Source organism: Pelophylax lessonae (genome assembly GCF_965119305.1).
Source record: "Pelophylax lessonae genome assembly, chromosome: 4".
NCBI classification, from domain to species: domain Eukaryota; kingdom Metazoa; phylum Chordata; class Amphibia; order Anura; family Ranidae; genus Pelophylax; species Pelophylax lessonae.
Window position 1 is genome coordinate 273,605,901 of NC_138771.1, and position 27,000 is coordinate 273,632,900.

General features: G+C 45.1%; 1 protein-coding gene across 1 annotated transcript in view; it reads left to right on the forward strand.

The window, feature by feature from the left end:
- The window catches only part of NR2C1 (nuclear receptor subfamily 2 group C member 1), a 97,908-nt gene that overhangs the window by 38,474 nt on the left and 32,434 nt on the right, over window positions 1–27,000 (forward strand). Inside the window, exon 8 of the mRNA XM_082252685.1 lies at window positions 8,533–8,620. Coding sequence (XP_082108811.1) covers window positions 8,533–8,620 — 88 coding nt within the window. The remainder of the gene's footprint in view (window positions 1–8,532; window positions 8,621–27,000) is intronic.

Consider the following 27,000-nt stretch of genomic DNA (forward strand, 5'->3'; position numbering starts at 1 on the left):
AGAAGTCCATAGTAGCTCAATCCCACACTGGGGGGTCTAACCGCTAACAGCTGGGGGTCTGCCTATCCCCTTATTAAAAGATTGGCCATTAACCCTTTCTCTACCAGAGCTGTTTTTGCATTTTTTTTTGCACACATTTAACAAATCAATAAAAAGAAAAGAGAAGGCGCCTGGCCCTTTAAATAAAAGATTGTTGAACCTGCTGCCCTTTTAATTGTAATAAAACAATAAATAGGTATATATCATAGGTAAAAAGGCGCTGGTAATCTTAATATATCACGTGTTATAAAAATTAATAAGTGATTTAAAGTGTAATATATGTGATTAAAAATTGCTACAAATATATATATGATCTACTATTGGTGCAATTAGCAAAGAAAAGTGCATACCAGTGCAATTTCAATTCAGAAGTGTTTGTGCTTCTCAAAGTAAATTAATCCACAAAGGTGTGGATCAGTGAACCAATAAATAGATATATAAAGAATTCCATACAAAAATCACATAAGAATATATAAAAATATAAATATATAAATGTGCTCCAAGTAGTGTTTAAAAGTCCAGGCAATAGCATGCAATCAAAATTGTGCTTGGTGGATTCTTATTAATCCCTTCACAGTGCTCCAGGTGCTGGGATGTGACAACCGTCAATTAAGAAGTGCTTGTGCTTCTCAAAGTAAATTAATCCACAAAGGTGTGGATCAGTGAACCAATAAATAAATATATAAAGAATTCCATACAAAAATCACATAAGGATATATAAAAAAAATCACATAAGAATATATAAAAAAGTATAAATATATAAATGTGCTCCAAGTAGTGTTTAAAAGTCCAAGCAATAGCATGCAATCAAAATTGTGCTTGGTGAATTCTTATTAATCCATTCACAGTGCTCCAGGTGCTGGGATGTGACAACCGTGGCCTCTTACCAGCTAGCAGCAGGTCACAAGGACCCCCAACGCCTGTGATCCCTTTATTGGGTGGATCAAACCTCTCCTCGATTGCTTGGATCTCTGGCTCCTATATTACTCGAGTTGGACCATGTAGACTGCCTGAGGACGCTCGTTAAGCGAAATGCATTGTGGTCAATGCTAACCCGGAAGTAACACACAGAGGCATTCGGAACAGAGGCTGGGATACACATCCACCGCCGCAATACAAAGAAGGGGGAAAGGAGATACAGGGTGCTGCAGATCCCCGGAGAATATCTTCCTAAGACCCAAAAAAAAAAAAAACGATTTTGTACTGCCGAATTGCCCAGTGCCAGGAGGGCACAACAAATAGTAAGAGGCTAATTGTCACCTTATAGTGTATGTTTTTTGGAGAATAAAACAGTATTTCACTATTGGAGGCTATTTGTTCTTCTATATCTTTATGTGTATGGGGGGACTACATGGTCCAACTCGAGTAATATAGGAGCCAGAGATCCAAGCAATCGAGGAGAGGTTTGATCCACCCAATAAAGGGATCACAGGCGTTGGGGGTCCTTGTGACCTGCTGCTAGCTGGTAAGAGGCCACGGTTGTCACATCCCAGCACCTGGAGCACTGTGAATGGATTAATAAGAATTCACCAAGCACAATTTTGATTGCATGCTATTGCTTGGACTTTTAAACACTACTTGGAGCACATTTATATATTTATACTTTTTTATATATTCTTATGTGATTTTTTTTTATATATCCTTATGTGATTTTTGTATGGAATTCTTTATATATTTATTTATTGGTTCACTGATCCACACCTTTGTGGATTAATTTACTTTGAGAAGCACAAGCACTTCTTAATTGACGGTTGTCACATCCCAGCACCTGGAGCACTGTGAAGGGATTAATAAGAATCCACCAAGCACAATTTTGATTGCATGCTATTGCCTGGACTTTTAAACACTACTTGGAGCACATTTATATATTTATATTTTTATATATTCTTATGTAATTTTTGTATGGAATTCTTTATATATCTATTTATTGGTTCACTGATCCACACCTTTGTGGATTAATTTACTTTGAGAAGCACAAACACTTCTGAATTGAAATTGCACTGGTATGCACTTTTCTTTGCTAATTGCACCAATAGTAGATCATATATATATTTGTAGCAATTTTTAATCACATATATTACACTTTAAATCACTTATTAATTTTTATAACACGTGATATATTAAGATTCCCAGCGCCTTTTTACCTATGATATATACATTTAACAAATCATTTTAGGCCCCAAACATTTATTTTCTGAAAGCACACACCCTGGAGAATAAAATGGTGGTAGTTCCATTTCACAAAATACTCCACCTTATCAAGTAAAAAATGTTCAGTAAAATATACACTAAAGTTTAATTTTAGGGCACACAAATGCAATATACTACCCAATTTTTGGTAAAATATAAAAGATGAAGTTGCACCGAGTGACTAGATGCCCAATGTTTTAAGCTTTAAGTTTGGGCACGCTTGGAAAATGACAGCAAACTTTAATCCTATTTTATATTTTCCAGGTGCTATGCTTTAAAGGCCCTTGCTGCTCATCCGTTTAGAGTTAAAGTGGAGTTCCAGTCATTTTTGTGTTTATTAAAAGTCAGCAGCTTCAAAAAGTGTATCTGCTGACTTTTAATAAACACACACTCACCTGTCCCAGAATCCAGCGATGTGGCCGCCCGAACAATTGATTCTCTCCCTCTCCTCTCCTCGGTGCCGGCATTACAACTGTGGGTATTCGGCTGTGACAGCTTGCGGCTTCACAGCTGGGTTCACACTGCGCATGCGCGAGTCGTGCTGCGCCTCCAGAATCGATGGGCAATCTTCTGGGACCTGTGACGTGTCCCAGAAGATTGCATGGAGGGGGAGGAGAAGTTTTACCCAGATCGCCTAGGCCTTAAACTATTGCTCTCAGTCCGGCGTGCACAGCGAACTGAAACGTGCATGAAAGGGGACATTTCCATATGTAGGGAACCTGATGGGTGTGTTTGATTGCATATGCGTGTACGAGTGGGATAGGGTAGACTAAAATTTTGAGGGGGGGGGGGGGGGGTTAGTGCTTTATCTTTTTTTCTTTACCTTCTTCAAACCTTTATTTATCTTTCATTCATTGATGGACACAGCTCCTGATTCTTCTTAACCATTGACTTATACTGCCCCCTACAGGAGTATGACACTAGGCAGGAAAAAGTTGACTACGCCAATGGGCAGTCCCAGGGGGTATACACCCACACTCAGCTATAAGCACTTAGTTTTATTCTGCCTAGTCAGAAGTAAGGACCTAGTTCCTTGCTGGGATCTCTGATCCTGGCAATTTTTTTCCTTTTTAAATGGATTTTTTCCTATCTTTTTGTTATTTTGTTCCTGTGAGAATCAACTGCTGGACTGGGCGACGGACTGGATATTCTAGATCCAGAGGGTCCCCCCAGTCTGGCCAGCAAGCACGCGTAGGCCTCAGCTCCGCGCCAGGTCGGGCGCGACATTGCCCAGCTGGACGGGGGCTGGCCTGCGAGTTAAGCATCTTGTGAGGGCGCATACGTCCTGACCTCGGCCTGAGTTGTAGCCTTCCTCCTGGCCGACAGCCACCCACATCTGGATGGAGCGGTAGTCTGTCAGGAGCGTTGCCCACCCTGTTCTGGTATGGTAAGTAGCTGTCCCCCCTCTACCCTTGGAGGGTTTTATTTTATTGGGGTGGACGTGGGCCCCTCCCTGGGACAGTGGGACCCTTGAATCCCCCCCCTTCCCTAAGGGGGTCGGCATCCCCCTTGCGGGATCTTAGTCGGAGGCCCTTCCCTGATTGTTAATTTCTTTTGTGTATATTGTGTCCGCTGCCCTCCCCTGCCTCATCTGTCCATCCGATCCTGAATCTGTTTCTGCCGCTACAGACGCGAGTCACCCTTCTGGGTCTGTGTCTACACACCCTGCATGCTTAGACAGTGAAGATGTTTTCTCTGCTCCTCTAGCCGTGCATGAAAAGGCACTGGTGGATGCACTGATTGTGTCAGAGCAAGAAATTTTAAACATGGTGGAGATGCTTCATCGGAGGCGTCAGCCCCTTTTGACACCACAGGTCCTCCACTGTGGCTGGGGTGTTCCCCTTTCCCGCTTGCTTTGACAACATTGTCACATTACGGTGGGGTTGTCCAAAACACACTCTTGTCATCCCTAATCGTTTTATTGCTATGTGGTATCCGTATAAGGATTCCCTACTTAAAAAGTGGATGGTCCCACCTGTAGTGCACTCGCCGGTTTCCAGAGTAAATAAAGCTACCTTAATTCCGGTTGAGGAGTCCTTGGCCTTTAAAGATCCGGTTGTTAGGAGAGCGGATGTTTCGCTATGGCTGGTTCGGCTTAGGCCAGTATTTACTATTGCCCTGGTGTCGCAAACTGACGAGTGGGCTAAACTTTTATGCCGGAACCTGGAGGGAAAACGGCTTTCCTCGGCCTTTGCGGAGCTGGCGGATTAGTTGATCCAGGAGCTACAATTTATTTGTGATGCCTCTTTGGATGCAGCTCCTTTTTATTTTAGGCTGTCTGTATCAGCAGTGGTCCTTCAGCGACTTATCTGGGTGACAATGCTGGTCTGCGGACCAGACTTCTAAGCAGGCCTTATCTGATCTTCCCTTTGTGGGGGATCGCCTGTTTGGAGCTTCCTTGGATGACATCATTAAGGGTCTCACAGGGGGGGAAGAGTACTCTTCGTCCGCAGGCTACTGAGGGCATAAAAGTGGGCCATTCTTCTCGGCACATAAGAGGCTTTTTTCGTCCCTCAAGGCATAAAAGTCCTTCAGGGCCTCCTCCGGGGGTTCCAAGAGGACCTAGTCTGGCAAGCCATGAGGGGCTCTTCCAGACCTGCAGACAAGCTACCCTCACCTGTATCTGGGGGACGTCTTCGCTGATTTCTGGATCCGTGGACCTCTCTGGTACAGATCATGTGAGTCCACAAAGTCATTCGGACTAGCTACATGATCGAGTTTTGGTCTTTTCCTCTGGAAAGGTTTCTCCCTTCCAACCTGCACTAGTCCCCAGATCGCTTATGGGGTCACTTTGGGGCAGTGCAAGACTTGTTTTTTCATGGGGTGATTGTCCCAGTTTCGGCTTTGGAATGTTTTCAGGGGTTTTACTCAAACCTGTTTTCAGTTCCCTGGAAGGAAGGCAAGGTATGTCCAATTCTGGGCCTCAAGGTGCTAAACTGCTTTGTGCGGTACAGACGTTCCGAATGGAGTCCATTCGCACAATAGTGGCGTCCCTACATCTGGGGTATTTTCTCGCTTCTATCGACATCAAGGACACCTACCTTCACATTCCAATTTGTGGTGGTCACCAGTGATATCTCTGCTTTACCGTAGGCGAGGAGCATATTCAGTTTGTGGCGTTTACCTATGGTCTCACCTCTGCTCCTCGGGTCTTCACAAAGTGTTGGCCCCGGTGCTAGCATTGTTGTGTCAGTGGAGGATCACAGCACTGGGGTACCTGAACGATCTTCTGTGAGCAGAGTCTCCGACTGCTCTAAAGGACACCTTGGAGATCACTCTGCGATCTCTGCGGGAGTTTAGTCGGATTCTGAACCTTCAGAAGTCTGCTCTGGTTCCGTCCACAAAACTGGACTATCTGGGTGGATTCGGCCTCAGCCAGAGTGTTTCTTCCTCTGGAAAAACTCAAGAATTTGCAGGAGGCAACTCAGCTTCTGTTTCCAGCAGACGGTCATCCCTCTGGGTTTGCATGCGGGTGTTGGGCCTGATGGTGTCTATCTTCGAGGCGGTTCCATTTGCACAGTTCAACACAAGATCTCTGCAAAAAGAGATTCTGGTGAAATGGGACAGGAATTCAGTCTCTAGCGGTGGCTTAGTTCTGTGACACTTCGACAGGGAAATCCTTCTTCAAATTTACTGGGTGGTTGTCACCACGGATGCCAGCCTGTCTGGGTGGGGAGACGTCCTCAGCACAGCTTGTGCTCAGGGGGTCTGGACTCGGGAAGAGTCTAGACTGCCGATCAATGTCCTGGAACTCGGAGCGATCAGACTCTGGCTGGATCATTGGATAATTCACCCTCAGGGGTGTCCGGTAGAAATCGGACAATGCCGTGGCCTATGTCAATCACCATGGGGGAACTAGAAGTGTCCTGGCGAATCGGGAAGTAACCGTCATTCTAAGGTGGGCAGAACAATCGTTCCAGCTCTCTCTGCTGTACACATTCCATGGAAGAGGTTTGTGGTTTGGTCTCGGGATCCTCTGCCCGATGCCGCAGACACATTAGTGGCTCCTTGGCGTCCGTATCGTCTGATTTATGCGGTTCCCCCCTCTCAAACTTCTGCCAAAACTCCTGTGCAGGATCGAAGCAGCAAGGGATTCTGGTCTTTCTCGTGGCTCCAGACAGGGCTCGCCGGTCTTGGTACGCCGATCTGGTACGGCTGGTCGCCGGTGCACCTTGGAGACTTCCTCTCAGAAAAGATCTGCTGTCTCAATGACCAATCTTCCATCTTGCTTTACAGTCGCTGGTTTTAATGGCTTGGCTGTTGAAAGCCCAGTTGCTGACGGATAGAGGTTTGTCTGAATCAGTGATTCCTACGCTGTTAAAGGTTAGAAAATCTACCTCCTATGAAGATCTACCATCATATTTGGAAGAGGTACGTTGCGTGTTGAGTCTTTTGGAAATTCTCCCTCGCTCCTTTATGGTGGCTCGGATCTTTGCTTTCTCCAACAGGGGGTTGAGCAACGCCTGGCCTTGAGTACCATCAAGGGCCAGGTGTTCAGCCTTGCTGGTTTTCGTTTAACGTCCATTGGCCACACTTTCCTTGGTGTGTACCTTTTATCCAGGGAGCTCGACATTTGGTTCCTCCAGGGCAGTCTCTATTACCGCTATGGGTCCTAAAATTGGTGTTGTCAGTTATCCAGGAATCTCCCTTCAAAAATATCGAGAGGTTCCCCTGCTTGCGTTGTCCCAGAAGGTGTCCTTTTTGGTGGCTATAGGTGGTTCTTCATCCCTGTCCGTTTGTTCCTTCCAAAGGTCATCTCTGATTTCCATTTGAATGAAGACCTTGCGTTGCCTTCCCTATGTCCCAGGCCTAAAAATCCTAAGGAAATTGCTCTGCATTCCTTGGATGTGGTTCGGGTAATCAGGGTGTACCTGCAGCTAAGGCGTCTTTTCGGAAGTCAGACTCACTATTTGTACTCACGGTTGGACCTCAAATAGTTGGCTGTTTCTGCTGCGACCATTTCCAGGTGGATCAGACAGACAGTGATTCAGGCCTATTCAATTAGGGGTCAGGTTACTCCTTTCCCTCCTGGGCCTTCCGTCATCAGGCATCAGTGATGCAGGTTTGCAAGCCGGTCATCTTGTCGTCTGTGCACACTGTTACAAAGTTTTATAAAGTGCATGTGTTGGCATCTGCGGATGCTTCTTTTGGCCTGCAAGTTTTTGCAGGCTTCTGTTTAGAGGACCTGGTTCTCTTTGAGGATGTATTGTTTTTTTCAGGTGAGCTCCAGTTGTTTTGGTTGAGCTCCATGTTACCTGGTTGGCTATGGTTAGCCTTGGGAATTTCTGTCTGCTGTTTTCCCACCCCTCTTGTTTAACACTGCTTTGGGATGTCCCAGTGGTTAAGAATCAGGAGCTGTGTCCGTCAATGATCGAAAGATAAAATTGTTTTTTGACCTACTGTAAAATCAATTTCTCTGATGTTCATTGATGGACATAGCACCCACCCCTCTGTGAAGTTGGCTTTCTTCTGACACTGCTTGTAACAAAACTGAGTGCCTATAGCTGAGAGTGGGAGTGTACTCCCAGGGACTGCCCCATAGGTGTAGTCAAGTTTTTTTCCTGCCTAGTGTCCTACTCCTGTAGGGGGCAGCATAACCCAATGGTTAAGAAGAATCAGGAGCTGTGTCTGCCAATGAAATTCAGAGAAATTAATTTTATGGTAAGATAAAAAAAATCAAATTTTTTAAAACGCATAGGGCACAAAAAGTCCTCTATGTGATATAATATATTTAAGACACATGTTCTTTTAGACCTCTGATGTCTCGCCTGCTGTCCATTTTCCTCTACCGCTGGGGGGCACACTCTGGAGGATAAAGAAAGCAATCTGGCAGCTTTACAGCTGCCAGATTGCTTTCATTAGGCCAGCTGCACACAGACATAATCTGGTTGACCGAAAGATCCTAAGTAAAAAGGTTCTGTAAATACCTTCTGTAAATGTGTACATCCAAATAAGCGTACATGCGTAAAAATCTTCATCCTCATGTAATTGCCAGTGTTGCAATACATGTGCGTAAATTGTTGCACTTAAATGTAACATTTTTCTATTTTTATTTTTTGGTTCTGTACTCAGCATTGTATTACTAATCTTAACACAGCTGTGTGCATTGTTCTATAGACCACAATGCACCTGTGCTCAGATCAGTAAAAAACATGGAGGTTTCTACTCTCATGTGCAAGAGGCCTAAGAAAGTTGAAGAAAGCTGTCAGTCAGCTCGTGGAGTGTGTGTAACAAGAATGTCAGTTGTGTGTTTGTGTGTGTATAAACAAAATATACTGAAAAAAGTGTTCATTTTGTTTGCAGGTCCAGTGGTTTGTTAGACCCCGGAGTGTTGGTTAATTTACAGCCTTCTGCTATTAAAACCGAACCTGTGCTTATTGCACATGACAAGGTAATCTTATCTTCTCTAGAAATATCACAAAGAGCATGTTACTAGACAGGGAATTGGTAAAAATCCAAATGAGAAAAGTCATGTCTGGTCTGTATAACAAAGGTTACACCAGACAACCTATGTCCTGTATGGTTAATATTAACACTAAGAAATGTCTTCCAAAATAACATTAAAGTCTCATGCACACTGGACATTTTCTTTTCGCCTTTGATTGCCAGAACTCCTTGCAGGAGAAAATCTACAAAATAAAAGGGGCATAACTCGGCATATTCCACATGCTTTTAGTCACGTTAAGGTATTTGAGTGTTAATGCAATTCAGTGACCACAATAAATGAATATTCTGTCAATGGAATTCAATCACACCTAGATGTGTCTGCCTTTTCTTCTGCTGTTCAGCACCTCTCCTGAACACAGTAGTGATTCTTTTTTTTCTTTTAAACCTGGGAAATTCTCCTCTTCTAACACGCCTGTAGATTGCGGTGTGTGCATGGACACAGGCTAACATGGAGGCCCTTTTAACGTCTGTAAAAATGTCAAATGCTTGTAAAAGCAATGTTTTGTAAGCCCTAATAAAGTGGTGGGTGGAACCAAGAGAAGTGCTAGAGTACCAACATCCCTGAAAAATGTAGAGAAAATATATGGAATGTGGAACTATAAAAGATACTCAAGGACTTTGTATTGGTAATGTCTTTATAAAGAGTATTTATCTTAAAAAATGAATTCTATTTTATTTTTACATAAATTCATAAAAACATACAATAAGAAATACTTTGTGTCTTATGAGGATGTTAAGATACAGTATTTTATATTAAACTTTAATTTCCGACCAGTTTCGCCGGACTGGCTTCTTCAGGGAAATGAAGATATATAATACAAAACTAAGAGAAAGAACATACATGTAAGACAAAATTCATATTTCATACATTATAACATAATGTGATATGGTTCATGTTAGCCAGATAACCAATTCAATGCATAAAAATAGGGATCACACCATACCTGAAGCATGGAGTCCCAAATTATTGTGAGAAATTGGAATGATGTAATGGGAATGCAATTCCAAATCCCAGCAGCCGTGCCGGTTTTCTAAAATTTAATCAGACCCGTGAAAATTCCAGACCCTCGTCACTTCCGGTGATGCTACGTCACCACCAGCTGGTGCGAGCCCCGGTGCGCATGCGCACAAGACATTTTCCAGGTCCGATGAAATTTTAAGACTTGGCGAACAGCTGAATGAGAGGAGGCGGGGCTGAGGCACCGGGTATGTGCGATCCAGCAACTCCACTTCCGGGTCTATGCGTTCCAGACATAGATCTTTTTTTTGTTGTTTTCTTTTCTATCATTCCACACATTTACACACATTCCCTTACACACATTGAGAGAAATAATAAAATGTTTAATATTCATTGTAATCATTTAGTATTTATATTAAGCAGAAAAGGGAAATGCATCATGGGAAATGCAGTGCTTCTGGACCCCTGCACAGTGTGTTGGTATGTGCTAAAAAAAAAAAAAAAAAAAAAGAATGTCCGCCTTTCCGTTCCATTGAAGTAAAGGGAATGTGTGTAAATGTGTGGAATGATAGAAAATAAAACAACAAAAAAAGATCTATGTCTGGAACGCATAGACCCGGTTGTGGAGTTGGTGGACCGCACATACCCGGTGCCTCAGCCCCGCCTCCTCTCAGTCAGCTGTTCGCTAAGTCTTAAAATTTCATCGGACCTGGAAAATGTCTTGTGCGCATGCGCACTGGGGCTCGCACCAGCTGGTGGTGACGTAGCGTCACCGGAAGTGACGAGGGTCTGGAATTTTCACGGGTCCAATGAAATTTTAGAACACCGGTGAGGGAGGGACCCCACTAAATGGGTCTCGCAGAGGGGATATCCTGCCCCACATAAGACAACTCAAAATAGATAAAAACCTGTCAAGAATATAAATATGTATATTTTGTAGATGTATTCTATAAATCTGAACTTATATATATGTTTGTTTTAGTGAAAAAATCACTGTGTATCCTTACATATATCATCTAGTATGTCCCATATACCTGACGCGCCTAACGGTGATAGAAAAGCCTCTAAGATGTGGATCTCATCAGAAGAATTCCCAAGTTGAATCAAATTGCCAATGTATTAACGGCCAAAACATATATAGAAATGTTTTAAGGCTCGGTTTCCACTAGTGCGACTTGCTGTGTGACTTGACACATGTCAAGTCGCACAGCAAGTCAAAAGCCATTGCTTTCAATTCGGCCCGTTTCCACTGCCGCGACTTGAGTTGCGGCGACTTCAAAAGTAGTTTGTGCACTACTTTTGAGCCGGCTTCAGTGCGACTTCCCTCTATAATGAGGGACAAGTCTCACTGAAAGCCGCAAACAACTTTAGCTACGAAGTCGTGCTAGAAGTAGCACGACTTCGTAGCCGCGTTAGTGGAAACCGAGCCTAAGTGCCGGTTCACATATGTGCGGCTGCGGCGTTCGCATGTAATGTCGGAGCGCACTGCTCCTTCATTACATGCGATCGGCTGTGCGGTGCGAGTTTAGCCATACACTTTGTATGGCTAAATTCGCACCGCACCCGCAGCAAACGCGCACAGGACCCTTTTTTGCAGCCGCATCAGGATCGGATCGCACAGCGATTCACACTTGTGCGATCCGATCCTGTGCGAACTGCAAGATCGCACTGCGATATGCGATCAAACTGGGGGTGTCGTTAAGATTACATTGACACCCCCAGCGTATCGCATATGGCCGTTTGCGATGCGGGAACAGGCTGCAGATTCGCAGCCTTCCCGCATCGCATAAGTGTGAACCGGGGCTCAAGGTACTGCAAAATCCAGAAAAAAAGGGAATTTGCACGGGCAGAGATAAAACGAATATCCGCCTAAAAATAAACAAAGAACCATTTCCAATTAGGGTTCTCAAAATAATCTGGGAAAAAAACCCAAAAAACTCATAAGTAATGGCCCAAGGGAAAACATCGTACGGGGACCCCCATAGGGAGGCGGGTGTCCAAATTCTCCACCGGGCAGGTGCCAGAGTGCTGAGGAAATTAATCCCTAAATGTATGGAGAGATTGTAATGGATTACACATTTATGATGAGTAGTAACTTTATGCATTTATTTCATTCTGGCAAGTTGCATTCATTACTAAGCAAAGTGATTTTGTTTTTGCGGGACTGCGACATTGTGGCGGACAGATCGGACCCTTGACTGACATTTTTGACACTTTTGGGGTTACCAATGACATTACTACAGTAATCAGTGCTATACATATGCACTGTTACTGTAAAAATGACACTGGCAGTGAAGGGGTTAACTTTTTTTTAGAGGGAGGGGTTAAGTGTGTCCCTAGGGGCGTGCTTCTAACTGTGGTTGGATGTGGCTACTAGTGTAAGAACAGAGATCAACGGTCCTACATAGTAGAACCGTATGATCTCCATTCTTACTCAGGGAAGAATGAGAGGCGGCTTTGTTTATATTAGCCGTGTGCCTTTCTTCTGGTGTAACGGACGATCGCGAGTGCCCGGCGGACATCGGGTCCGCCGGGCACACGCGCGGGGTGGTCCGTGACTGTGCGGGAGCGCGCCTCCGGCTGCGCACGCTCGTTACCTAGAGCCTCACAGGCTAGCGATGTAGCCCTACGTCGCTTTGCCTGTGAGGGGCTGACCGCCGCAGTAAATAGTCGTGCGGCGGTCGGCAAGCGGTTAAAACATTTCTATATATGTTTTGGCCGTTAATACCTTGGCAGTTTATTATTGCATATTTTTTATTCAACTTGGGAATTCTTCTGATGAGATCCACATCTTAGAGGCTTTTTTTATCAGGGACACCGTTAGGCGCGTCAGGTATATGGGACATACAATATGATATATGTAAGGATACACAGTGATTTTCCGCTAAAATAAATATATATAGAAGTTCTGATTTATAGAATACATCTACAAAATATACATATGTATATTCTTGACAGGTTTTTCTCTATTTGAGTTGTCTTATGTGGGGCAGGATATCCCCTCTGCGAGACCCATTTGGTGGGGTCCCTCCCTCACCGGCACGGCTGCTGGGATTTGGAATTGCATTCCCATTACATCATTACAATTTCTCACAATAATTTGGGACTCCATGCTTCAGGTATGGTGCATCCCTATTTTTATGCATTTAATTGGTTATCTGGCTTGCATGAACCATATCACATTATGTTATAATGTATGAAATATGAGTTTTGTCTTACATGTATGTTCTTTCTCTTAGTTTTGTGTTTATATATCTTCATTTCCCTGAAGAAGCCAGTCCGGCGAAACCGGTCGGAAATTGAAGTTTAATATAAAATACTGTATCTTCACATCTTCATAAGACACTAAGTATTTGTTATTGTATGATTTATGAATTTATGTAAAAATAAAATAGAATTCATTTTTTAAGATAAATACTCTTTGTATTGGTAATGTCTTTATAAAGTCCTTGAGTATCTTTTATAGTCCCACATTCCATATATTTTCTCTACTTTCTTTTTAAGCCCTGTTTACTCAAAATTGATATTCACTTGGCTTAACGAATAAGATGAAACAATGTTCAACAGCTTGCTGTGGGGGCACCCAAGCTGAGTCACAGCTCCCTGTGTCCATTCAGAAATGGAGTCGTGACCCAGCCCCCCCCCCCTTCTCTCTCTCCTGATTGGCTGACTGACATTGACAGCAGCAGGAGCCAATTGTGCTGCTGTCTCAGCCAATGAGAAGGGGAGTCCAAGGCAGCTGAGACACTCCTGCAACATCTCTGGATAGAGATGGGCTCAGGTAGGTATTAGAGGGGCTGAGAGGGGGACTGCTATACACAGGGTTTTTTTTTTTTTTTTTTATCTTAATGCATAGAATGCATTAAGATAAAAAACCTTCTGCCATTACAATCCCTTTAATGTTTACCGTAATTACCCAGTCTATGGTGGGCTGATCTCATTATCTGTTGTAAATTATATTTGAACACTGTCTGTCCTAACAAATGGTTAAAGATCCAGGAGGTTGGGTTCTGCATTGGATGTGTCCCCACCTTGTTCCTCCATTTACACTTTGAAATAGTTTAGAGCAATTTCAGTCTGTCCAAAGGCCTGCTGCAAAGAAATGAATTAAAAGGCATTAATTGTTTTTCAAAATATGTAAGATAAACTGTGTGAAGGCAACATATCACAAACTTTGTTTTTAAATGGGACTTTAAAAGTAGAAATACACTTTAAGGCTGGCCGTACATCATACAATTTTCTTATTCAATTTCCGTTGGATTTACCTTCAACTATGCAGTGCAATTTTCATACAAATTGAAAGTGTTTAGGTTTGACCTCCTCTATTATATGGTTTTGGTAAATCTAAGGGAAATTGTATAATGTATGACCAGCCTAAGGAACCGTTCTATTTTACACTTTTTATCTTTTGTTTACACGTTATCGGGATAATTTTCTTTTTATATACTTGTTTCTCTAAAGGATTAAACTTCAGATAGGCCACAAATTTTTCAAGGATTTTAGCAAACTATTCCAGATTTCTACCTACTTTTTTTCTGGAAATAATCAGTTATATACTTTCTAAAATGACTGCTAAATGCTGACAATACAGTGCCAGGAATTTGAAGTATGTGACATATAGCTGTAAAGGGGAAACTTTTCATTTTAGAGGCGCTTTAGAACAGAGGAGTCTTCTCATTCAGTTCAGCCTTGAACTATAAATCTGTACTTGACAAACCCTTGTCTCTGGCTTCCAAGTGGTAGAAATGAGAGATGAACAGGCGCTCTGCTTCAGCACGTTACATGATCCTGGTACAGGCTGCTCTGTTTGCCTGAGGGGCACAGCAGACAAATGCAGATTACAACAGGAATTAAAGGAGAACACTAGACTAGCAACTAAGTGCACATTATTATTTTTTTCTTTACTTACCAAAGTTGACAGAATTATTTTCACTCTTTTATCTTGCTGCACAGCCAGACAAGTGATATGTTTTTCCTGGTATGGCATTGCAGCATCCTGTGGCATCTCTCCATCTCCAGAAGCAATGTCACCTCCTCTGTCCAATGAGCAGGGCCCTGATCCAGAAAACAGTAAAGCTAACCTAGGAAACAGTAATGCTAAACCAGGAAGTAAAATAAATCTTTATAACTAACAAATGTGTGTATCACAAGAATGGCTGAGCAAAATTACAAATTATCTGGTAGGTAAAACCATAAATAAATACTGAATATGTTTAAACTGTGTGATTAGCAGTTTCTGGTGTTCCCTTTAATTAGTTCCTGGATCAATTGTCCTTATACAAGAGTGAATGTACCAGGAACTTGAGATACAGTTTGTAATCTAAAGGCCTTGCTCTAGTGTACAGCTGGAACAGAGAATAAACTTACAGTTGGCACAATGGGTGAAACAAATTGATGACTGAGGTAGCGAGTAGCCAATAGGCCAATATAAAAGTATCAGATCATTTTTTCTTAGAAATCTATTTTTCTTGCTCATAAAATTGAGCATACAAAAACCAAGGGTGTTATCCCACACAGGAGAAGACCACTTGTGAGAGAACAGAAACACAGCATAAGTTGACAAAAACCATATGACTTGTGTAGGTAAAGGTAAATATGTCAGGGCTACCGTAAAGTTGCTCACTCTAGGTCCAGCTTCTAAAAGCAGAGATGTTCAAAGGGGGATATGTAAAAATCTTGAGTTGAGATGTCTTCAAGCCATCAGGGACTAACTCCGGAATTTCTTTGGGTATCCCCTGTAGTAGTAAGTGATACAGCGACAGGTTTGAGTTGACCAGTTGTTTTTATAACTGAAAACAGGGTAATGGACTTTTTCCAACTTATTATGATAGCTTTCCTGGCATAAAAAATATGCCTTTAAATGTTCTTTCAGCTGCAGTAGGGATCATATTCTCAACTAGGCCCAACAGGCAAAATTTAGGAGTGGAAGCCAAACTGTTCTGGGCAACCGCATTCACAAAAGTAAGAATCTTGCCAGTATGCAGGGCAAGTCCAAAAGATGTGGAAAACAGTCTCCTTTAACACGGCCTCCGTGCCAACCGGCAGAAGAAAGTGTCGGATTCAACTTTTCAAGACAGTATAATGCGAATTACGCCCTGTGAAGTATCTTAAATTAGATTAGTTTATCCCTAGCTGACACAAGTTACATAACCACTTAAGCCCCGGAGGATTTGGCTGCTAAAAGACCAGGGGGTATTTTGCGATTCGGCACTGCGTGACTTTAACGGACAATTGCACGGTCATGCGACGCTGTACCTAAACAAATTTGACGTCCTTTTTTTCCCCACAAACAGAGCTTTCTTTTGGTGGTATTTGATCACCTGTGCGATTTTTTGATCACGCGCTATAAACAAAAAAAGAGCGCAAATTTTGCAAAAATAACAATATTTTTAACTTTTTTTTTATATGAAATTCCCCCCAAAAAATGTAAAATCCTATCCATAGGAATAGCTAGTCAGGCTACCTTGTGCTGGGGCTTCAATCTCAGCCTTCCTAAATCTTTCATTTGATTTTTCTTTTAAATGTCAGTTTTTTTTCTCTCACTTTACTAGCTGTTTATTTTACCAGCTCTAGTGTTAGTTTATTCTTCGGATGAAGATGGATCATGCGGTGCTGGGATTCGGACTGGCCGCCCTGGTTCTCCAGGGCACAGAGGGTCAGATGGACCCCCAGCCTGCCATCGACCGTTCAGCTATGGTTCGCCCTGGCATTAAGAACGACCAATCCCTGTTCGCTGCAGGGATGCAGCCGTGAGGTGGCTACCTCACAGGACTCGTCTGCGGTGCTGCAGCGTCATGTCTCTGGCTCACGGCACTCCCTGTCAGATGAGGACAGAGGTTTATCCGTGCATAGAGGCTCCCCCACGCCATCTGGTACAGGTAAGTACTTTTCTGTGTGGGGCCTCTGTCTGGGGTGGCAGTCTGTGTTGCTGTGTGTCCCCATGTCTGTGCCTGTGTGACTCCCTGTGCGATCCCTGCGGGGTTCGCTGTGTGCACTGTATGTTTTGCCGGGGGTCCCTGTCCCAGTGTCACCTTAGGTGCATGTTTGGGGGTACAGACTTGTGTGTTGTGCGGCGACCGCTGCGGGGGAAAAATCGCGCGGTCCGCCGTGTTTTTTAATATGCACACGTGTATAGCCCCTCTGGGGCGAGTATACAGCTCATTTTGGCGCCATCCGCCGCCATTTTGTGGGCGGTGGAAAGATCGGTACGGCCGCATGTCGGCGGCCATCTTGGTGTAGCCTCCTATGCATCCCTATGGGGCAGCCATTTTCCCTGGGGTCTGGCTTATAGCCAGCCCCCTCCAGCAGCATTTCCTTTTCCTCTCAGGCAGCAAGGACACAGGTAGCAACGATCTGCGGGCTCTGCAGTGTATCTCTCTGTCTTCTTCTGCATACTGCTTCTGGCTCAGTTTTCTTTCTCCTTTTGGGGGTCTTCATAGCTGTGACAGTAGCAGTGGGCTGCGCACTCCGCATCGCTATTTAAGGGGACAGTACACTACTTTTTTGCACTGTAGTTTTTTATTATCTTGAGCCATGGATTTTCAGGAAAGCAAGTTTCCTCCAGCTGTAGTGGGGGGCCCCAGTTCTCCTGTGGCCCCGCTGCGACCTGATCTGGCTGCTGTGGTTGCGACTTTAGTGGCAAATATGGAAATGCTGATGTCTGATCGGGCTGCGAGATAACGGCCAAGGCTGTCTCTCTCTTCTGATTCAGATGGGGATATGGCTCCTGCTGCAAGCGTGCCCTTTTCAGGGTCCCGCTCATCCTTGGACCCCACGGGGTCTGAGGGGGAGGCTGAGGTGGAGGGTGTTGATACATCCTCCCCAGGGTCACCCGAACAACGGGCGACCATGGATGAGTTGATTGTTTGTTTCTGTTAAGGAAACCTTACATTTAGAGGATGAGCCCTGTCCTCCGGGCATTTGTCCTCATTTGGGACGCACAGGACCCACAAGTCTGCGCAGGTTTTTCCCTGCCCAGCGGAATTCCATTACACTGTTAATGAAATGTGGCGCACGTTAAAACGTCCATTCCTGGTACCTAGTCGGTTCAAATTGCTTTATCCTTTTGCGCCGGCTACGGAATCACGATGGTGTGTGCCTCCACAGGTAGATCACACTGTGGCCGTGCTGAACAAGGCTACCTTGGTTCCTACTGAGGATACCCCGGTTTTTCAGGATCCCACGGACCGGCGGTTGGAGTCTCTAGCCCGCCATTCCTATACGGTGGCGGGTTCGTTGCTCAAACCGGTTTTCGCGTCCGTTATGGTGGCTCAGGCGGTGGCTGATTGGATTAAGGTGCTTAGAAGCAACCTAGTGTCCGATGACGTGCCGCCTGCACGACTGGAAATGGTGGACCAGATCCATCAAGGAGTCATGTATCTGTGTGATGCCGCCCTGAATGAGGCCCCCTTGGTGGCTCGCCTCTCGAGTGTCGCGGTACTTAACCGGCGACTGATATGGCTGAAGAGCTGGTCGGCCGACCAGTCCTCGCGGAAGACTGTTGCTGATTTTCCCTATGCTGGCTTTTGCCTTTTTGGCGAGGCGTTGGATACCCTGGTGAAGGGCGTAACGGGGGGTAAGAGCATCATCGGGACAGGTTTCGGGGGTTTTATTCGAATCTGTTCACTGTGCCCAGGAAGGAGGGCAAAGTGCGTCCTATTCTGGACCTAAAAGCGCTGAACCACTTTGTGCGTGTTTGGAAGTTTCGAATGGAGTATCTCCGTTCGTTTGTGGCCTCCTTGAGTCCAGGAGAATTCCTGGCTTCGATAGACCTGAAGGATGCGTACCTGCACATCCCCATTTTCGAGGGTCATCAGCGATACCTTCGGTTCGTTATCGCGGAGGACCACTACCAGTTTGTGGCGTTACCGTTCGGTCTCGCTTCGGCACCCAGGGTATTTACCAAGGTGTTGGCACCGGTTCTGGGCCTGCTGCGGGCCCAGGGCATTGCAGTCCTGGGGTACCTGGACGATCTGCTTCTGAGATCGCGTGCCAGTCAGGACCTTGTGCGCTATCTGTCCATCACGGTACAGACGCACCAGGAGTTCGGGTGGACCATCAACGTTCAAAAATCAGCGTTGTCTCCATCACTTCGCCTTCCCTATCTGGGAATGGTTCTGGACTCTGCTCAGGCAAAGGTATTCTTGCCGGAGGACAAGCTCCGGACTTTGCGGGACGAAGTCCGATCCCTCAGGGACAATCCGTCCTCGTCACTCAGGGCCTGCATGCGGGGCCTGGGTTTGATGGTGTCGGCCTTCGAGGCAATTCCCTTTGCCCAGTTCCACACACGGGCTCTCCAGACGGAGATCCTGGCCAGGTGGGACAGACTTCCTCAGTCCTTGGATCTGGAGGTCTCCTTGAATCGCCGGACCAGATTGGCTCTTCTGTGGTGGATCCAGTCCCCGTCGTGGGCGAAAGGCAAGTCCTTCCGCCCGTTGGTGTGGACAGTGGTTACCACGGATGCCAGCCTGTCATGCTGGGGCGGAGTCCTGGGCACCCTATCTGCCCAGGGCACTTGGTCGGAGGAGGAATCCTCCCTCCCGATAAATGTGCTGGAACTACGAGCGATAAAACTCTGTCTCTTCCAGTGGTTGGACCGTCTCCAGGGCCTGCCTGTTCGCGTACAGACGGACAATGCTACCGCGGTGGCTTACATCAACCACCAGGGGGGCACCAGGAGTGCTCGAGCAGCCCGGGAGGTGACCGACATCCTGTCTTGGGCCGAGACTCATGTCCCGGCGATCTCGGCAGTTCACATTCCGGGTGTGGAAAATTGGCAGGCCGACTATCTGAGCCGCCAGACCCTGGACCAGGGGGAATGGTCCCTACACCCGGAGGTCTTTTGGATGCTGTGTGCGAAGTGGGGATCCCCAGACGTGGATCTGTTCGCATCCCGGCTAAATCGAAAGGTGGAAAGGTTCGTGGCAAGAACGCGCGATCCGTTGGCGGACGCCTCGGATGCGTTGGTGGCCCCTTGGCATTAGTATCGTCTGATGTACGCCTTTCCTCCATTCAGTTACTATCCCGGTTCCTTCGCAGATTGGTCTCGGAACCGCACATGGTGATTCTGGTGGCGCCGGACTGGCCTCGCCGATCTTGGTACGCTGACGTTATTCACCTGGCAGTGGTGCCTCCGTGGCGTCTGCCTCTGCGGGAAGATCTCCTGTTTCAAGGTCCGATCTTCCATCCTGCTTTACAGTCGCTGGCTTTAACGGCCTGGCTGTTGAGACCCAGGTCTTGAAGGACAAGGGTCTATCCTCTGAGGTTATCCCTACCCTGATCAAGGCTAGGAAATCTTCCTCTGGTAAGATCTATTACCGTACCTGGAAAGCCTATTTCACCTGGTGTGAGTCCAGGGGGTTCTCCCCTCGTTCTTACTCGGTGTCGAGAATCTTGGCTTTCCTCCAGTCTGGAGTGGATCAGCGCCTGGCGCTGGCCACTATAAAGGGCCAGGTGTCAGCACTGGCGGTCCTTTTCCAACGCCCTGTGGCGTCTCATTCCTTGGTGCGCACATTCATTCAAGGTGTGCGAAATTTGGCTCCTCCTAGGAAGGAGCCTTTACCTCCATGGGACTTGAACTTGGTCCTGTCCGCATTGCAGCGTGCTCCTTTTGAAAATTATCAGGGAGATTTCGTTGCCTCTGCTGTCGAAAAAGGTTGCCTTTCTTGTGGCGATCACTTCGGCTCTGAGTGTCGGAGCTGGCGGCGTTGTCTTGCCGCTCCCCTTACTTGATAATTCACAAGGATAAGGTGGTGTTGAGAACACCCCCGTCCTTTCTTCCCAAGGTGATCACTGATTTCCACCTTAATGAGGAAATTGTCTTGCCTTCGCTTTGTACAAAGCCTAAGCATCCTAAGGAGATTGCTTTGCACTCCTTGGATGTTGTCAGGGCGATCAAGGTCTACCTAAAGTCTACGGAATCCTTTCGGAAGGCGGACTCTCTCTTTGTCCTTCCTGAGGGACCTCGGAAGGGCATGGCTGCATCGGCAGCGACTATTGCCAAGTGGATCAGACAGACCATTGAGCAGGCCTATGCCTTGAAGGAACGGGTTCCGCCCTTCCCTGTTAAGCCGCATTCTACCAGGTCTTTGAGTACTTCCTGGGCCTGTTGGCATCGGGCCTCGGTGACCCAGGTGTGCAAGGCGGCGACTCGGTCGTCGGTGCACACATTTTCAAAGTTCTACAAAGTAGAAGTTGTGGCATCAGCTGATACTTCTTTTGGCCGCAAAGTTCTCAGTGCGGCAGTGCCATGATGGACCCTTGAATTTTTCTCTGGGTCCCTGGCTGTTGGCATTTGCTTTCCTGGGCTGTTGCTCCTGTTGAGCATTGTTTTTTTCTGTTGCCCAGTTGTTTCTTACGGTGCATGCAAGATTCCTTTCTCTGATGTGGGTACTGCGTTGCCTTTTCTACGGTTGCGTCTCCCACCCCTCATGTCTATACTGCTTTGGGACATGACTTAGAGGAGGCGGCGACTGTCGGAGGACGTAAGAGAAAACGGAATTTTTGTAAAATCTTACCTGTAAAATTCCTTTCTCTGAGTCCTCCGACAGTCGCCGCCCCCGCCCCTCTTTTGGGGTTCTTATTACCTACTGCTATGCTACCAAACTGAGTTGGGAGTGGTGATGCAGGGGGGGTATTGACCAGATGGGACAGCCCCCGTGGGTGTGTATATGCTAATGCCTTTTGTCTTTTGACTAAGTCTATATGCCTAGCTATTCCTACGGATAGGTGGACAATACCCAATAGTGATGACTTAGAGGAGGCGGCGACTGTCGGAGGACTCAGAGAAAGGAATTTTACAGGTAAGATTTTACAAAAATTCAGTTTTTTTAACATTTTCGGCCAATTTGTTTTATGCTACATATGTTTGGTAAAAAAAAAATCGCAAAAAGCGTATTTTGATTGGTTTGCGCAAAAGTTATCGCGTTTACTAACAAAGGGAAAGATTTTTGTCATTTTTTGTTGTGTTTTTTTTTTTAACGCGTAATGGCGGCGATCTGCGATTTTTTTTTTTTTTTTTTTTTTTGCGGTACTGCGACATTGGGGCGGACAGATCGGACCCTTGACTGACACTTTAGGGGTTACCAGTGACATTTCTACAGTAATCAGTGCTATATATATGCACGGTTACTGTAAAATTACACTGGCAGTGAAGGGGTTAACTTTATTTGAGAGGGAGGGGCTGTGTGTGTCCCTAGGGGCGTGATTCTAACTGTGATTGGCTGTGGCTTGAGCTGTAGGAACACTGATCAACGGTCCTACATAGTAGAACCGTATGATCAGTGTTTCTACACAGGGGAGAATGACAGGCGGCTTGTTTACATCAGCCGCCTGCATTTCTCCCTCTCCCCCGACGATCGCAGAGTGACCGGCGGACATAGGGTCCGCCGGTCACACGCGCGGGGGGGTTCGTGACCGCGCGGGAGCGCGCCGGCGGCGCTCGCTCGCTCCGCAGAGCCTCACAGGCTAGTGACGTACCGATACGTCACTCTGCCTGTGAGGGGCTGACTGCCGCAGTATATGTACTTGCGGCGGTCGGCAAGCGGTTAAAGAGGAAGTAAACCCTCCTCTGACACCTTTTACCTATAGGCAAGCCTGTGATAAGGCTTACCTATAGGTACTGTAAATATCTCCTAAACATGTACGGTTTAGGAGATATTTACCTTACATGCAGCCAGTGATGTCACTGGCGCATGCGCTCTGAAGGAACGGCCGCTGGTGCCGTTTCTTCAGAGACCCGTGACTGTCGTCTCTCGCGCGCGTGTGCAGGAGTGACGTCACCGCGGCTCCGGGCCAATTCGATGGCCGGATGCCGCGATCCCGGAACATGTCGCCCGTCATAGAGGTGAGCGGACGGCACGGCGGGGGCTCGTTCTAAGGTAAGTATTTCATAATGAGCTAGTATGCGATGCATTCTAGCTGATTATGTGTTTCTCTTTCAGCTTGTAAAAAAAAAAAAAAATTTAACTGAGTTTACAACCTCTTTAAAGCGTAAGTCCCAGAGTTCAGACCAGTCCTTATTATTCATGTCCAGTATGTCCTAAAACCGTTTTTGTTTAACCACTTCTCGTCCACCATACGTTTTTATAAACGTCCCTGGACGGAAAAGGTGATATTTCATTCGTCGCTGCACCAATGATCGAGATAATTTTGTTGGGCCAGCAATTCTGCACAAAGTGAAAGTAATCCTGGTTTATTTTTACAGGCAGTGGAAGGGGGTCCCACCCCTCTCCTTAGGCCTCCTTTTACAGGCTCTTCCGTGTGATCGAAGAGCCTGGAAAGGATGCGATCGCTGGCATCCAGCTCTAAGCACACAGTGAGAGGAACAGGTGTTGGATTTCGTCAATTGCGGTTTTTGTTCTTTGCTTACCTGGCCGTTACCTGCCAGGGAGGCAGCTGATCAGACCAAAATTACAGTATTAAAAAAACAAACCAAAGGTAAAAAAAATTAAATACATTTTTTTTTTGAAAGTGCTCTCATTTAAATGCCAAAGTGCCACATGCATGTATAAACGGTCGATCACGCCACGTGTGAGGTATTGCCGCAGATGTCAGAGAGAGACAATTTTAAAGTCAGACCTCCTATGTAACTCTAAACTGGTAACCTGTAAAAATCTTTAAAGCGTTGCCTATGGAGATTGTTAGGTACTGTAATTTGCCGCTGTTCCACAGGTGGATGCAATTTTAAAGCTTGACATGTTTGGTATCTATTCACTCAACATAACGATTTTATATTCTACCTAGCAATTGGGTATGATATTGTACTTTTTTGTATTAAAATCCATTCAAGTGTATTTTTTCCAAAAATGTTTGCATTTGAAAAACCGCTGCGCAAATATCATGTGACATAAAAATATGCAATTCCCACCGTTTTATTCTGTGGGGTCTCTGCTAAAAAATATGAATATTATTATTATACAGGATTTATATTGCGGCAACAGTTTACACAGGGCTTTACAATATTAAAGGGAGACAATACAGTTACAATACAATAAAATACAAGAGGATTAAGAGGGCCCTGCTCAGAAGAGCTTCCAATCTAATAGGTTGGGGCAGGTGTTACAAAGGGTTGTATCCGTGGGGAATGAGCTGATGGAAGAGGTCAAAGATTAGTTGGAGGTTTGACAGGCTTCCCAGAAGAGATGAGTTTTCAGGGATCGCCTGAAGGCAGCTAGAGAATGAAATAGCAGGACAGGTTGAGGTAGAGCGTTCCACAGGATAGGAGAGGCTCTGGAGAAATCCTGGAGGTGAGCATGGGAGGAGGAGACAAGGGAGCTTGAGAGTGGAAGGTCTTAAGAGAAGTGGAGAGGAGGTTTTGGGTAATATTTGGAGACAAGATTGGTGATGTAGCTCGGGGCAGAGTTGTGAATGGCTTTGTATCTTGTTAGTATTTTGAATTTATTTGGCTGGGCAATTGGGAGCCAGTGTAGGTATTGGCGGAGAGGGGTGGCAGACACTGAACTGTTGGTAAGGTGGATAAGCCTGGCAGCAAGCAGCATTCATGATAGAGCCTATGGAAAGGTAGGCCTATTGAGAAGGAAGTTGCAATAGTCGAGGCTAGAGATAACAAGGGAGTGAATAAGTAGCTTGGTGGTTTCAGTTGTTAAAAAGGGTCGAAATTAAAAAAAAAAAAAAGGTCAAATTTTAGCAATGTTATGGAGGTGAAGTCTTCAAGCTTTTGACTACGATTGGATTCGGGGCTGAAAGGAAAGGTCAGAGACTAGGATTACACCTAGTACCCTGGCATGAGGGGAGGGATTGATGGTTGCATTACTGATTTTGATGGAAAAGTCATGGAAGGGGGCACGAATAATACCAGTTCTGTTTTAGAGAGATTTAGTTTGAGAAAGTGGTGTGACATCCATGCTGAGGCCTGTTTTGAGTGGAACCTGTCCTGTTAAACCTCTGTATGGTCTTGGCCACCATGCTGTAGCTCAGTTTCAAGGTCTTGGCAATCTTCTTATAGTCTAGGTCCATAATGGCAAACCTTGGCACCCCAGGTGTTTTGGAACTACATTTTCCATGATGCTCAACTACACTGCAGAGTGCATGAGCATCATGGGAAATGTAGTTCCTTGGGGTGCCAAGGTTCGCCATCACTGGTCTAGGTGATCTTTATGTAGAGCAACAATTCTTTTTTTCAGATCCTCAGAGTTCCTTGCCACGAGGTGCCATGTTGATCTTGCAGTGACCAGTATAAGAGAGCGATAACACCAAATTTAATACACCTGCCCCCCGTTCACACCTGAGACCTTGTAACACTAAGGAGTCACATGACACCAGGAAGGGAAAATGGCTAATTGGGCCCAATTTGGACATTTTAACTTGGGGGTTTAATCACTTTTGTTGCCAATGCTTTAGACATTAATGGCTGTGTGTTGAGCTATTTTGGGGGGACAGCAAATGTACACGTGTTATAAAAGCTGTACACTCACTACTTTTACACATATATAGAGAGAGATTGATTTCTAGCAAAAAAAGTATTATGTTTTTTGCCAGAATTGGCCCAGACTGCAAGAGCGGTTAAGGGGTGGAAAATCTGGAAGCTTTAGACTTCATGTACACATAGCCTAATATGACCGTTGGGTGCGGAAAAACACTTTTTTTTTTTTTTTTCATCCAGTGGTCAAAACTTCCCCTAAGCGCCTCAGCTCCTAAACTCTGCTAAAAGCCTATGTGTACATGGACACATAGGCTTTTATAGAGTTGAGTTTAGGGCCTTTGTCAAAAAAACACCAAAAGTGTACAGGAAGCCTTATCAGAATGAGATTTTGATATAGAACCAAAGCTTGTTTTGGAGGTTCGTCAGCTCTGAGCAGGTTTTTCAGATCAGGATTGCTCAGGACAAGCTTTAGAGCAGGCATGTCCAACCTGCGGCCCGAGGGCCGCATGCGGCCCGGAACCTCAGGCAATGCGGCCCACTGCCCCCTGACAATTTTTGCTGGGGAGGAAAGAAGTCAGGTCGGGGGCACGGCCACAGCAGCTTCCAACTAACGGTAGGCAGAGGCTGCCTCAGAGGGGGGGGGGGGGGAGCATGTGCAGTGTTTCTGACTCCTACCACCATGACCACTTGAAACCACTGAGGTGGTCATGGTGGTTAGAGTGTTCCTTTATTATCATTTAGGATAAGTAAACCTTTGTATACTGATTCAATTTAATTTGATCATCCTCTAGTTGGGGTAAATTAGTGCGGGGGCCGCGGTGGCGTGGGAAGGGCGCAGAGGCATTTTTTTACTTGTATACCTTAACTATAGTATATATTTTATATGCGGCCCGAGAAAATTTCTCCACACTCAATGTGGCCCAGAGAAGCCAAAAGGTTGGACACCCATGCTTTAGAGCGTAAAACTGACCATGGAAGGCATGTGCAATCTTCAGATATCTAAATTGATAATAAGAGGGAAGGGCATAACTAGCATGGAGAACATTTGAAAGGAATAAAATTGTGGTTGCCTACAATATGCTAGTTTTCATTTTAAATGTGGCCCATTAGTACAGGTCAGGAATCTTAAGATAGTGGAATAGGCAATGGGTTATTCCATAGAGGAGTGTGTGGAGAAATGTTTCCCAAAGGCAGTGATTCCCAGAGAATGCATGTTTTCCAAATCTTAGGTGATTCTTGGATATGTTAAGAGGGTATGAAGCTTTCAAACCACAATATTAAAAGGCGATAATATCCGCGCTATGGAGAAATAGTATAAAAAATGGTTTAAAAGGCTGCTGCCTACCCCTAAAATATAGACTGTTAAGTCAATATTAAAAATGTAAAAAAGGAGATGAGGTAGTTGGCGCTGCCTAAAGTTGTATATATAATTGTATAATTTATGGAGGACAGATTAGATTAGAAACCAATATCTAATATATAAAGTGGTTCTCAGGCTGAAATATATATAGGTGTAAAGTGCAATAGATCAATCAATACAGTCAAAAAATAAATAAATATACATATATATCTCTTATACACGCATATTAAGTGCAAAATAGTGCAAGAAATTGGTGCAATAAACGCATACAGTGCGCACTCCCCCAGAAATTATATAAGTGGTATAATATGATTATATTATCAAAAATGGCCAGTTGGAGGATCTGGCATGTGAACGAACAGAAATAGGTGTACTCCTGCGTGAATATATATTATAAATTATTCTTCAGTGAAAAGTGCAAATATATTGGAAGGATGGGGTAAGAGTGCAATTGCTGTGATAAAAAAGAGTAAGTCTCAGTGCACTGTGATATAACAAAGGATACAAAATATAAAATGTGACAAATAAATAAATAAACTTGAAAAAGTGCTTGTGTGCACGATAAACTTAAATCTGGAATGACTAATCTGAGAACATACACAGGTGAAGAAATTATCGATTAAT